This window comes from Egretta garzetta, unplaced genomic scaffold (genome assembly GCF_000687185.1).
Source record: "Egretta garzetta isolate BGI_Z169 unplaced genomic scaffold, ASM68718v1 scaffold264, whole genome shotgun sequence".
Classification (NCBI taxonomy): Eukaryota; Metazoa; Chordata; class Aves; order Pelecaniformes; family Ardeidae; genus Egretta; species Egretta garzetta.
Window position 1 is genome coordinate 3,783,539 of NW_009259685.1, and position 14,408 is coordinate 3,797,946.

General features: G+C 41.1%; 1 protein-coding gene across 1 annotated transcript in view; it reads right to left on the bottom strand.

Annotated features, from left to right (window-relative positions):
- ABCA13 (ATP binding cassette subfamily A member 13) overlaps positions 1 to 12,992 on the bottom strand; it is a 203,963-nt gene extending 190,971 nt beyond the window's left edge. Inside the window, exons 1-3 of the mRNA XM_035894140.1 lie at positions 12,924 to 12,992; positions 6,317 to 6,410; positions 4,575 to 4,698 (exon numbers count right to left, since the gene is read on the bottom strand). Of these exons, the coding sequence (XP_035750033.1) occupies positions 4,575 to 4,698; positions 6,317 to 6,410; positions 12,924 to 12,992 (287 nt within the window). The remainder of the gene's footprint in view (positions 1 to 4,574; positions 4,699 to 6,316; positions 6,411 to 12,923) is intronic.
- Positions 12,993 to 14,408: the final 1,416 nt, after the last annotated feature.

Sequence of the window (14,408 nt, forward strand, 5' to 3'; positions counted from 1 at the left end):
GCTCCACTAAGAACCACAGAGGCCCAGGTATCAATAAAATCAGTAACAAGAAAGGGACCAGTGTGAGTAGGGCTGCTCCAGGAGAGGGGCCAAGCTAGGAGCCAAGGCTGGAGGAGGCCATGACTTCACCAATGGGGCACTGTCCCCCAGGATCCTAGCCAGCAGGCAGAGCTGGGGGTGGGTCATAGGCCCTGGTGTAACCAAAATGATGATGAAATTGTTATGTATCTTAGTTTTCAGCATTGGGGTGATGGGATCAAATCAGTTAACTACAAAATGCAACCACGAATGCTGCTGTGTTCTCTTCTGTACAGCCCTACCCAACTGAACACTAAGTTCAGGACAATGAGAACAGTATATGGTCTGTAGTTTTAAGGTCATTCTTAAAGTAGCTGAAGCTGTAGACAATGTGCACCTGTCAGGGGAAGAAGAGGAAGGGTAATTCCGTGCAATGGACCAAGAAAGTTGGCTAGGACTACCAAGATAGAGAGCCCAGTAGGTAGGAGGTAATTCCGGCAGGGGGAGATCGTGACCACCGACTCATTGACCACCTACCCAAATGATACCACCTACTCAAAAGAGAACAATGGAAGTGCACAACTGAGCCTGCGCAGTAATTTACATAGGAAGCGAGAGAATTTGGACCAATCGTTAGAGAAGATGTTATTGATTATGTATGAATGTAATGAATATGCATGTATTTGATCAATATAACCTGATTGGAACAGGTGCCAGGTGTGCACGTTAGGTGGAGCAATCCCCCGTGCATCCGGCGCTGTGAATAAAGAATGCCTGCCTTTTAACACTACATTGGTGTTACGAGGTTTATTCCTCCCGATTTCGGTGACACTGGGATGAGCCCAGGAGTCCAGGATCCAAAGGGGACAGAGCTCTTGAGGGGTCGATCCAGGAGAAGACGCCAGAGACAGACCTGGGGCTCTGACACACCTACAGTGTGAAGCTGCTCAGGCTGCTACTACTTGTAGCTATGTAAAGAGAAATAAACTAATGTGCTTAGAAATAATATTTTAGAGTCTTGTTTTTATACTCTTTGTAGATCTAAGTACAAGAAAACCTAAGCTTAATTTTCTTTTAGGTATTAAGAAATCTAGCAAACACAGATCTAGGAGTCTGAGCTGCAAGGGCGATCCCACCACATTCTGCAGGATTTGGAGTAGAATTAAGAGCACCAGGAATACATTACATTTCCATGCACATGCACTTTCATTTGTGGGTGTAAGGCCACAGGACACTGTGCTGCATGGTTTTTATCTCATTTGCATGCTCTCAATTTTACTCTGTGCTCCATTAAGATGAGGTGTGGGGGTGGAACATTCTGGAAAGAACAGGGAAAAATGTCCTTTGCCATGGGAGCTCCTAAATATTTCCTTACTCCTCTGCTTTGAGATACTGCTGAATGTAACGGGCTAGGGAATCACATGAAAGAGCTGCAAGTCAGCAGCTTTCACAGTGGCTGAAGAGAGGTACAAGGAGCAAAGCCTCAGACCTGTTGAAAAATGAATGCTTTCTGAGGCATCAGAGATGTAGCAGATTTCGCTGCAAATCAAAGTTAACGAGGTAGTTGTAGCCTTCACCTGGTTCATCTTCTCACCACATCAGAGGCTGTTAATGGAGCCTGTCGCCTGGGGGATAGTGCCACACCTGTGAGGGCATGGCCTGCACCAGGATGATTTGAAACCCTGGCTCAGCCCCCTCATGGAGCAGGCTGCTCACTGGCAAATAGTGGTTTACGGCTTTCATACTGGAGGTTCCAGCAGAAGTCACAGAATTACTTTTTCCAAAAGGCAACAACTACATTTCAAACCAATGGTATGTGCTGTGAAAACAAATGGGTTAAGCGTCCATGCAAACTATGCACAGTCCTTGATTTACCCTTAATAAATATATTGTTGATGCAAAATGTCCCTGAAAATTATTATAAAGCACTACCTATGGTTTGGTATAAATCAAAAGGAATATAATTGGTATCACTGTTCCTACACCACTCCTTCTCTCCAGTCAACACAGGGACCTTGTAGGATTCAGTTATGTTTGGCTGATCGAGCTGACAGCCTGTATTCCTAAGGCTATTGGCAGCCAGCACAAGTCAGAGCAGCCCTGAGGTTGATTTAATTTATACTGATGGACCTGCTGGAATAGACTGACCTCAGAATGAACTTCATCCTACCTTCTTACCCGTTCTCCTTACCTAGACTATATGCTACTCAGTGTAGCCTATTGAGTGTATAAATATACACACATGCATGCATGCATGCATTCTGTTTTTCAGTTGACCAATTGAAATAATTTCCCCAATTCTTAAGTAGGGCTAAGACTGCCTCCAGGAAATTCTTTCCTGCTTTCCTTTTGAGTTGAAATATAAATTGGGCGGTTCAGTCAAAGCAGTGTAGATAGTCGTGCAGAGCAGTCAATATAGTTCATAGTTTCTAGAGGTTTAACACACTTAGATGGTATCTAGACCAGTGACATAAATAAAAACTACCCTTTAAGGAAACAATTTTTTAGAAGTCCAACAGCTATTGTAACTCTATAACCCAGTAATATAGTATTGCCGCTGCAAGTAACAGGCTACAGGCTTTGTACTAAGTTTGCAATACTATGGCACAGGAAGTTGCCACCTTTGCTTTGTCTGAACATGACTTAATGTGCCTGCAGTTTTAGTTTTGAATTGGTTAAGTTTTAACTTTTTTTTTTCCTGGCCAGATGGCTATGGCTATTTGCTTTACTTTCACGTGTCATTATATAATACAACCATAGTTTTATACAGATAGTAGTAACAAGTGATCATTCAGTGCAAAGCGAGATATTTATGATTAACATAGCAAAGCAGTGCAGAGGAACAGAGGCCTGGTATAACGGTAGAGGCCTTGAGAAGTGAGGACACAGGATGCACTGTACTGAAGTACAGGTCCAGGATGGTAAGAGATGGGGCACAGGCTGACACTGAGGACCCCACGGCTATAAACAACTCACCAGTGGTCAGTTAAAAATGCAGAACTATAGCTGGACAAAGCCAATTTATAAGCGTCAAAAAAAAGAACAGGTACCTAATATATGTAAAATACCATATACATTCATATACATAAGATACCATATACATTCAGATGTATGACAAATTCAGATTTATCACAGAGATGCAAACCAATGGAGAACAAGCAAGGTATAAAAAGTGCATAAGCAAACATAAGTGACCTCAAGTGTACGCTAGAATGAAAAAGAAGCTATCACCACCACATTCCTCCAGGTAAAGGGCTCCAGATGATGACTTGCCATAACAACCCCACCACCACCACACTGCAGCCAGTGACCTTATGACCCAGAGCAGCAGTGGAAAGGTGAGCATAAACCCAGGGAAAGGAGTAGAGACTAAGTGGTTGTGTAACAATTTTAGCTGTATTATTATTAGGAGAGTTTTTGTTTAGGGATATTACTGTAATGCTGTTATTTCTGTATATAACTATTTTGTGTACTACTAGATCTGGACTAATAATAATTCATGGCTTACTGTCAAGATTTCAACTCTAACAAATTATTGCTTTATGTAGAAAATGTTTGACCATAAACAAGATTTATTTTGCATGGTATTATGCTCAATCAACAGCGCTCTACATGTACAAATAACCACAACATATCAAGCAATAAGTATTTTGGCCTATTACTGTGATACTGAAGCTTTCCAACTCGCTGCATGCTGAATTTCTTGCTACCTATAAACTTCTACAATAATAAACCATAAAAACATGATGCTCTTACATACTTACCTGGCTCAAACCTCTAAGATTTTTTTGGTAGATATTCTCAATTTTCTAAGAATAAACACATATAAAGACACATATATTCTGATTCACTCCCCTTAATTTTACTTTATTGTTATATGTTTTGAAAGGTTGCTTATGACTGCATCCTTCAGACAATTTGCATAAGTGCCTTTGCATCTCAATGCTTTTCAAAATTTTGAAATACATGAAATTGCTACATTTCTTACAGAAAAAGCCCAAATTCAAATTAATCTTTCTTTTTTTCCTACACTCTGGGATCCTGTGACAAGGCTCTCTTACAAACTACTTTTTCAAGTTCTTTTTATTACAGAGCTTCGGCTACTCCTTTTTGGCTCTTTGTGGGTCTTACTCGAGAGTTATCCTTGCTTTGCTTTTCTGTGTTTATTTCTCACACCATGTGTGCTCCCAAAATACTCAAAGTTTAAATCCATATATGATACACTTTTTATTACTCAATCTCACCCTCATGTAATAAAAGACTTTCTAGTGAAGGATGAAAGTATGCTTTCAGATGGCAGCGGTGAAAGGCAAGAATATCACATGGTACCTCTCCAATTTTCCTGCAGAACAGTTTTCAGTATCTAGTAACAGCATGAAATTCCCAAGAAAAAAATTAGGAAGAGGCATGACTAAGCCTTTTGCATTCATAAGGACACTGCAGGTAATTTTTAGCACAGAGCTCCTGTTCTACCCATCTGCAAGATAATGAGAACCTTTGCAGTAGAAAGAGATGCACCGTGATACTGAGAGCTCTGTCAAATTAGTATAACTTACCGTAAGCGGCTGTTTTTCTGTGTTGTGTAACTAGTGTTCTTGCATCTTGAACCAACATTACAGAGGAGGGTCCGCATGAAAGGATAAAGGCCCCGACTTGGTAAATCCCGAGCTTCTAAGTAACCTAAAACCAAGCAATGGCAAAATTAAAACCAGTGACACTGCAGTTACAAACCTGTACCATCTCATCGTGTTCCTTTCTCCTAGAAAGCGGCTTTTCCACCTGTAAATAATGAAGTTGTATCAATGGCAGATGTCCCATTTAAGAACAATTAATTCACCACAGAAAATTAATAACGTCTGTGTCAGACTGAAAGAACAGGGTATAACATTTGAGAGCAGTCTTTGAACAGTTGATTTTCATGGTAGTAATGCCATTGCAACATCATATGCTTTCTAGCCTCTCTGCTCAAAATTACTTGGAACCTAGATTAGAATATAGATTTCTTCACAAAATAGTATTTCCTCTTTTCTCCCAGGCTTTCATGAGATGAAGGAACTGGTATTCAGCAATGTCTGGATGTACCTCTATCAAGACTGTCTAAACAGCAACTTTTCCATATCTCTGGAATTTATCTATATCACTCCATAGTTCTGAGAATTGAAACTTCAAAATATAAAGCAACTTTTTGCTTATTTTGAAACAGAAAGAATAGCTATAGGATTCCTATTTAACTTCTTTTCTCTGTTTAAAACAGCTAAAATTGAGAAATACTGAAATGTCATTCCCCTCTTCCTTTGGATAACCTTCTTCTGGCAACCATTACATCCAAATTAAGGGAATAAAATGAGAAGGAGATAAGAAAGCTAGCATTTGGGCTAGCACTCTTACTGAATATTCAGAATTGAAAGATGCAGAAATAGGGAATTTACTACACGTACCCAATACTTTAAAATCCTAATTTTATTTAAATTCAGGTGCCAGTATTTTTGAGAGATATACCATTAGGAATTGCACTGTTATTCAATCCATCCTTCATTCTTCAGTAAGTGTACCTGCTGTATAAATTAATGGTCACTGTGAATGACTGGTGACATTTGCAAATGAGTTATTTTTACTTAGCACACTCCAGTTCACATTGCAGAAAGCTTTCTGAGCATGTACACAGATCTAGAACCGTTTTACCAAATTGGTTTCTAATGTAGCTAAAGCTGGTTTATTCCCAGTTTATTGACATCTGTGAATAACAGATTAATAAACTGAATAGACTAGAATATCACAAGTCATTCTTTTCCAAATGAAGTTAACATTTGACAAGACAAAAGCAAAAAAACCAACTTTATAAGGTGGAGGTATTCATAACAAGTTTTGAAGTGTTGATGGAAATGGAAGAATTTATTATTTACCAAGCGTTCATTTTAAATCCCAGGATGTGGGTATGGGTAAGATTCTTCTTGTCCAACTGTTACTATCTACTGCATAATTATCTACCTCTGAGCCAATCATGTAAACTCCACTCAATAGAAAGAAATAAGTACAACTAAAACACTAGTAACCCACCTTAGTCCAAAGCAGATGTCTAAAACTGGTCTGACAAATAGGACTGTAGACTTTGTATTTCCTTCCCATCTAAATATGACTTGCTCAGTTCCACAGCTGGACAAGACTGAATCCCACTGTAGGATTCTTTCCATTGACTCCACTGCATTTAAGTCCCTGCTTCCAGGATATCTTTAACATTTCCTAAATAATTCTACAAGCAGAGGTGACCACAATAGAACACAGGTGAATCAATACATACAGTTTTCCTTGTATTTTGGGGGCTCCTGGAAGCGGATTGCAGCCAGAATCAAGAAAAGCACACATGGCCAGAGTATTTCAACAAGAGACAGGACCTGAAAAGGGAAATCAAAACATCATCAGTACTATAGAAAACAGGATTTGAGAACAAATTATTAAAATTCATATATCTTTTATTAAAAAACATTAAATATCCCCTCTATAACTACTTAAGGGAAAATTATTAAAAGCAAATTGGTAATTAAGACTTCTGTTTAAAATCCTTGAAACTTTGCCCAATACACTGCTTTCAGAGCACAAAAGCAGTTTTCACTTCAATTTATAGTTTTTGTAGATATTTCCCTCTGGTCAACAAAGTGATTCTGACAACATGATGACAGTGACATCCAGCTTTCCCATACCCGAGCCTCCTGAGAAGCCAGCAGCATTCTGCACCTTGCTGCAACTCCTCATGCTCCCCTGAAGCCTGCTGTCCTGAACCCTGCCCGGCAGCATTCCTCCTTGCCTTTCCCTAGCTGCTGCCATTACTCCCTTTCTTTCACCTGCAGTCGCCTCTCTCCAAAAGCTGCCTTCATCAACTCCAGTAGCAGGGCATTGTGAGACCAAGCTAACAGGCCTGAGGCTGCCCACTGCCACAATTCTCATTTCCCTGCCTTCCCATTTCCAGGGCTGCAATGAAAAGGCACCCAAGCTGGTGCACTGCAGAACTCGTAGATTTTGAGCGTGTCTCCTCTGAGAAAATTGCATATACACAGTATGTGCTTGAGCCTCTGCAGAGAGGATGCAAACCCTCAAGCAGACTGTATGGAGAAAAAGCAAACAAAAACAATTGTTGCAATTTTCAGCTGCAAAAAGGAAGAAATTGCCATTCAGCCAAGTTTCAAGGGACTAATAGATTCACTGATAAAAGTGGTAGAAAAGTGTGAATACCAAACTCATTAACAGAAATGTAGTAGAAATGACAAGCAACCACACTAAAGATCTCCATTAGAAGCTATTACCTTCTCCAAAGGATATTGAGGATTTTTATTTCTAAACTGTCAGAGCTGAATCAAATCCCACTGGGAAAGTGATTCCTATACTTGGGTATGTTAGAAAAATACCTGAGAAAAGTAACATAATGCTCAAGAACAAAATCCAGTGGCAACCTTCCCTGTGGAAAAGGCCTGCTCTGCTAAACACAAGGCAAGGAAGTGAAGGCTTCCCAAAATATAGGGAAATTGCTGTTTATCTAAACTCCAAATCCAGTAGGAGCCAACCAAAAAAAAGCAAGGGCTGGTGCTTTCAGATTTTCAGGCAGCAGCAAGGGCTGGAAACCCCTCCCAGCAGGGCAGGGGCCTCACCAACTGGGGACACATCCCACACATGGCAAAAGGAATGACTGTCACAAACAAATGCCTTTACACAATTTTAATTTAGTATTAGTTTCAAATTTATTTGTGCCTTTACAGCAAATCACAGGATTTGATTATGATATTTTAATAGCACTCGATCATCAGTCAATTAGCAAAATGATTCAACAGAATTAATTAAAACAGTGGCTTAGTTACAGTGTACACAAAGGAAATCAAGTTATATTAGAGTTGGAATTATTCACAGAGGTGTTATGGGTGTAAGGGTAAGGAGGACCCACCAAGCGAGCTGGACAGGCCCAGCCATCACAGCTGCCTTCAGCCAGGAACACTGACCCTCAGGCAGGGTCATGGTGACGAGGCAGGACCCCGGTCAAGCCAGAAAGATGGTGGCCAAGCACAAGAGCTGAGCTGGAGAGCAGTGCTCCTCCAACTTCACCCAGGCAGAAGCCCCATTTAAGCTGAGCCCAGGTGGAGCCCTAAGAGAGGCTGTCCAGGGCCATTAAGGCTCAGCAGTGCCCCAGAGCCCTGGAAGCAGCCTCCCTTCCTCCTCACATTCATCAACCTACCTCCCATCTGGGATCAGAATGGCCTCACTGGAGTGGTGCCATTATTTTAGGATGTCAGCAGGCCATTTGGGGGGGAGGGCATGGAGCCAGGTACAGCAGATGAGGAAAGGGATGCTGCAGAAGAGACCTGGAGGAGGTGTCACCAGGTTGCCCATGAGGGGCTGGAAAGCATCAAGGCTGCCCCTAGAGACACCCACCACCACCTGCCCCCCAGGCCACTGCTGGGGGAAGGTCCCCCAGGCAGGGGATCAGGCTGTGGGAGACCAGAAAGGGCGAGGGCTTACAGGAGGAAGGCCCTGGGCAGCCACAGGCTGGGCTCCCTGGTGCTCACCTCAGGGCAACCTAAGCTGGAAGTCAGGGCACAGCACCAGCCAGCTGCTCCCTAAAGGGCAGGGAGCCAGAGAGGATGCCAGCCAGCAGGGTCCTTCTCAGGCAGCACCTGCCCTGCAGCACCTCAGCAAGGTAAGCAGGCTGAGCAATGGCAGCCAGGAAAGTCTGCAGTGATAAGGCAAGCCTAAGATGAAGCCAGGAAGCTAACCTGCAAGCCATGGTCGCATCCAGTAAAAGCAGCCAAGGTCAGACACAGTCCTACAATTGCTGGCAGAGTCCATAGAAAGGTACAGCTGAACCAGAGACTAACACCAGTACTAAAGGTCCCAGACTGAGTTTAAATAGGGGCAGGGCTGGAAGTGTGGGTGGAGGCCCCAGGTGAGGATGTTCAGGGCCATTAAAACCTATCGGTGCCCTGACATCTATGAGCAGAGCTGCAGGGGTATTTAGGTATTCACTTGATAATACCTACTAGATAGGATAGAGTCCTTAATAGTGCAGAATCCCATGTGGCTTCTCCAGTTTACAAAAAGATGTATAGGAGTAAGAAAAGGCAGATGATCTGCTTGGGCAACTTTTATGGGGTATGATATATCTCTCAGCCTAAAAATTGTGTAGTATTCTTCATGTAGATTTTCATGGGCTTTGGATACAGCTGAGGAAGTTAATTTATTTCAGGTATCCTTTAGTTAATTGGTTTTGGCCTGTTCCTGGGCTTTTTTGTCTTCAATTACATTTTAGAAATATTTTGAACTTTAGGAGTTTGACCCACTGAGAATTGCTGCTAGATTATAAAATGGTATGTAGAAAGCAAAACAGAGAAAGGGGAAGAAAGAACCCATTTATAGGCATAACTGAGTGTCATCTGGCTAGAAATACAAGAGAATATTCTGTGGCTAGAAAAGACACGCCGGCTGTAACATAGTAGGGTATGCCAGGTACAGAACAGTTACAGTTGAGAACTCTCCTCTGGTTTAAGATCTTCCAAAATTAATTTGCTTAGTCAGAATATCCGAAAATCTGGCATGCAGGGTAGGGTTATTATTCTGAATCTGAGACAAATTCTCTCTCTTCCCCCTGCCGCCCCCAAACTTTGGGAATCAAAATGAACATTGCATAATGCCCCTAGGATTGGCACTGGGTGAGAAAGGCACCTAATGAAATGGTAAGAGCTGTAAGCAATTGTTGCTCTCATTCTGTGCTTTAGTCATTCTCCTTGGTTGTTGCCATTCACCTGAGAAACCTCATTGCTCCTAAATAATAGGGTAAATGGCAATGATTTTGGTGAATCTATAAAATTTAAGGTTTAATAAATATATCAAATTTGTGACTGAAGAATACCAGTAAGCCAAGCAAGAGTAGGCCTATCAGAATAACTTCTGTTGTTTAGAAGATTGTAGGAAAACAAATAATTTCCCTGTTTTCCATTTATCTCCAGAATTTCAGTATGCATTAATGGCTTATTAGAGGTAGACTTCTCTGTCTAACATGCTTATGCCTTTCTTTGTTAGAGTACCATGAGTCTGGATGTTGATAATAGTAATTGCAGAGAACCTAGGAATATTAAGTAATCCCACTGACCACTTTGTCACAGTCTGCTCAAGCTGTCCTTACTGCCATCTCAGTCGCTGTCTGGGTAGCAACTGCAGCAATCATGCAGCTGGTGCTTGGACTTGAGGGAGTCTGAAACAGTTGGGGTTTTTTCCTAACCCCCAAAAGAGCCCTTAGCAGTCCTGTCCTTTGGTAAGCTAACGATTTTTTTAGGAGAATAAAGCAAACCCCATTCAGCTGGCTCCTGCAGAGCATGTGTTAACAGCAGAATTTGGGATAAGTACAAGAACTGAAAAGGCAGTTGCAGAAGAAGGTCCAAAGAAAGGGCATTTGAAAGATGGCAGCCCTTGCGCAGCTGCTTTGCTGAGGCACTGGGGCAAGCTCGGGTCTGAGAGCTCATGCCATTCTAGTGAGTTGCACCTGGGAAGAATGGCGGACTTGGTAATAGAGTTTTAGGACCTGGGTGATAAAAGCAGACAACTTTGTAACTGTTCACTGGGGGTTTTTTGGTTTGTTTGTTTTTTTTTTTTGCACTGATGCAAAAACATACATGTGCAAAACAGAGGGCGCTCAGCAGTAAACAACTTTTAGGGATGTTTATATCTTTTAAAGTGTAGAAGAAAGGAGTGTGAACTGTAAAGGACAGAAGCAGGGCAAAATGACAGCGTAGGGGCAGATGAAGAGCAAGAATTATACCAGCATTTTCTCTCATGCTTAATATTAATCCAAAATTAAAATGATTAATAATAGCAACTTTTTTTAAAAAAGGCATAGTTTTAGGATAGGCTATGTTTCTGTTTTCTCCTAATAGCTGTGTTGGCAACCACACACTCCAAGCATTTCACAACATGATTATAATCCCCATTCTCCTCTAAATTGCAGTATCAGAACAAGAGAATTTGGGAATATCATTTCATACTTTACCTAGCTGCAAATTTAGATAGTAATAAATACTATATAAACAACAGTTAAGAAATCCAGTGATAGAAAACCTAAGTAAATACAGTTGCCTGGTAGCATGTATCTCCTGAGCTTCCAGAATCTGTACTTCAGAAGCAAAAGCTTCTGAAAACAGAAATAAGAAAGTATCTTCTACACAACTGCAATTTCAAACTCCAACTGATGTCCAGATGCACGTATTATCCTATGCTGCCTTTGAACCATGTTAATAAGAGATGCTGATGCCTGTCTGAATTTCAGTGAAACACCTACTCTTAACAGAACACTTAGGTCTTTCACAGCCCCTTCACTGTGATATCAAATAATGCCACATGATGCTCATGGTACATCGTTAGTTCAACAGAACACACTTGGCTTCTAGCCCTAACTGCTGAAAAACAACCTCAAGAAGACAATTGCCTTCTACAGACAGATCTGCACAATGTAATACAGAGCCGAAGCATCTCATATCTTTCAGGAGACACTTCTCTCTTCAGATTCACAAGGGTCTGACCTGCCCTTTGCGTAGGTGGATGATCCACCTGGATTTCTCCTTGTGTAACTGCAGATGGAGGGCCTTCATGGTTCGGTGTTTGCACAATGAGCACATAAAGAGGTTTTTCAAATTCCCCAGGGCAGCTCCTGGCTCTGAACAAGCAGAGTTAAGTTTGCTTTGGGTCATTTATTGTAATTCCTGGTTTGGGGAAGTCTGCGTCTCAGTGAGCTCTCTATTCTGAAAAAACTACCTGTTAGGCAAACTTAAAACTTACATGAATGAAGATTTTGTCCTTCAAAAATATAGAAGAGGGAAAACTAGACAGAGCAAGAAGAGAAATAGATCAGCATGGAGGGGAATGTGAGATACTGAGAAGCCAGTTAATGCACACTGATTGAAGTATGAGGAACAGGGAGCACACAGAAGTGCTTAGGAATGGAGAAGAATATAACCAATAGTACCCCTCTCCCAAAAATGCCTTTCATATTAAAAAATGTCACTCTAAATAATTTGGAGAAGAAATTCTCTCTCTAAATCACAATTTTATTTAAATGAAACATTTCTGAACTGAAAAACTGTATGTTTATTTAATTGAAGTAATCCTATCCAAAGCAGCCAACATGCCTTATTGCAAATCCCAGATCATCACAGATAAGGGAAATCAATGAGAAACTATTCACTGAAGTGACATTTTTTTCCACAAAAAACGTTATCACACTTGAGAAAATTTGCTTCCTTCTATCTTAAATTAAAAAATCACGTCAATTACAGTAAAAGCAAACAATGACATCTCATCTCATATTTGAGTATTATTTTAATTTTGACTGCTGTTCAAGTAGCTGCCACATTCTGTATAGTGGAATTTGAAAGGTTAAATTAGGCTTTGTAGAGTGGATAAGAAAGGAAATTTAGAAGTATATGCAAATTTAATATACAGTCCTCGCATTCCCCATATCTAGGTTTTGATCACAGTTGTGCAGGCTTTCTTACACTACCAATGAGTACCTGTAATGTGGAGAAAATTGATTTTCATCCTCACCACTGATACAAGCACTGGTAGTATCTAATGATAATGAAAAGATAAGCTGTGGCTCTTCAAAACTTTTATGAGATTTCCTTTCTCATTTGCAAATTGGGGAGCATTGCTGAATTCAGCCATTTTAGAATTAAAGCACACTGTTGTTCCCTACTTGCATTTTCAACAATTAGGAGACCAAAGGCAAAACAAGAACCACTTGCAGCCAGCCTATGCAGCCTGCAGTGCAACCTAACAATCTGCAGTGAAAAGGGAAAAATGATAGATATGCTCTTTCCAACAGGTATTAAAAGAGATTTAAAATATTCCTTATTTTATCATTTCCAAAAACTCACCGGTTGCCTCACACGGCAGAGCCAATTCTTCCAAAACAGAGCCTTGAACTGGTGTACAGCATGCCCCATATCGTCTTTTCGTTCCTTCACCCACTTGCAGAGTGGCTTCTTCAGGACTTTCTAAATCAGAATCATCTCACCAAGCAGTCTGAACATGTTATTCAGAAGCTGATTAATTCCAGCACTACAGAATGGTGCGAGAGATTTGCCTCCTTGCTGAGAAAAGATGAGATTATGTTTCTGCCTCTTGTTTTGCATTCATCGAGGAATCTCATCTTTCCATTTGCTCCTCAGTGCAACGAACAGTAAGGGGATGGGTTTGTATAAATGCCTTCAGGGTGCTTTACTCCACAGTATGTATTCTGCACTTGTTTTGACTTTTCTGGAATAAAAATGAATGCAGACAACAGGAAAAAAGAATATGTAACACACATTTGTCTTTTTCCAGAGTTTGGTGACTTTTTGTCACTGCAGTGTTAATGTCGTTTTGTATGCATACACTTAGATTTTGGAAATAAGAATAATGGGAAAATAAGTACACTGTTTAACCACTTAGCCCTATAAATATCCGTATATTTCTAGAACATCCATCTAAGTAAACACCTAGCACTGTGGTGGTCCCGTTGCATCATCACACGACTGTTTAATTTTATCTCATAAAGGGTGCTTGTTTCACATTTCGTTCTCCTTTTTCAGTATACATTACCTATGTAAAGGTGGAATACACTGACAAGTCAGAAAACTGTGCTAATTAATTGCCACGTGCCACCCAGGATGAAAATCAATCTTCCAGCATTTCCTTCAGCAGGGAGGAGGGAGGGCAATTCCAGGAGCTGTGCGGAGGGATCCGCAGGAGGGGAGCCTGCACATACCTGGGGCAGCAGGGTCACCTGGAGACACAGCAGGTGTCTAGGGGGTGCAGAGCTGTGCTGTTTTATTTGGGGGTCAGGATGACTGCCCTACCAATCGGGAATGCCACCCCGAGCAGAGCAGCAAACTTTCTGTATGTTTTGTTCTACCCGAATGCGTTGCCTAAGATAGAATCTGATGCCCAAAATCTCTCTCTATGGTCGATGGAGACACCTAATGCAGACATTATATATACAAGGTGATTCAAACCATGTATAACCTGAATCACGAATCACACATACACATACATTAGGATAGTGCGATGGCTGAAGATGTATTCTTTATTTCTCATTATTGCTGAGTAAATTGCATCATTATGCTTTCTGCAAAATGTATTACTATTGGATGAAAGGGGGATCTTAACATTCACAGCTATCTTTCCACATTAAGAGTAAAATCACCAAAAATGTAAAAACTTTTTGGATACAGAAGTCACCAGTGAGGAATCCAGCTCCCACTGGATTTGAGCTAAGGCAGCAATCTAAGATATTAGTAGGACTGATACTTCTGCAATGAGCGACTGAGCGACTGATCTGTAGGTCCACTGAGCTCTGCCAGTTTCCCTGAGATGCGGCT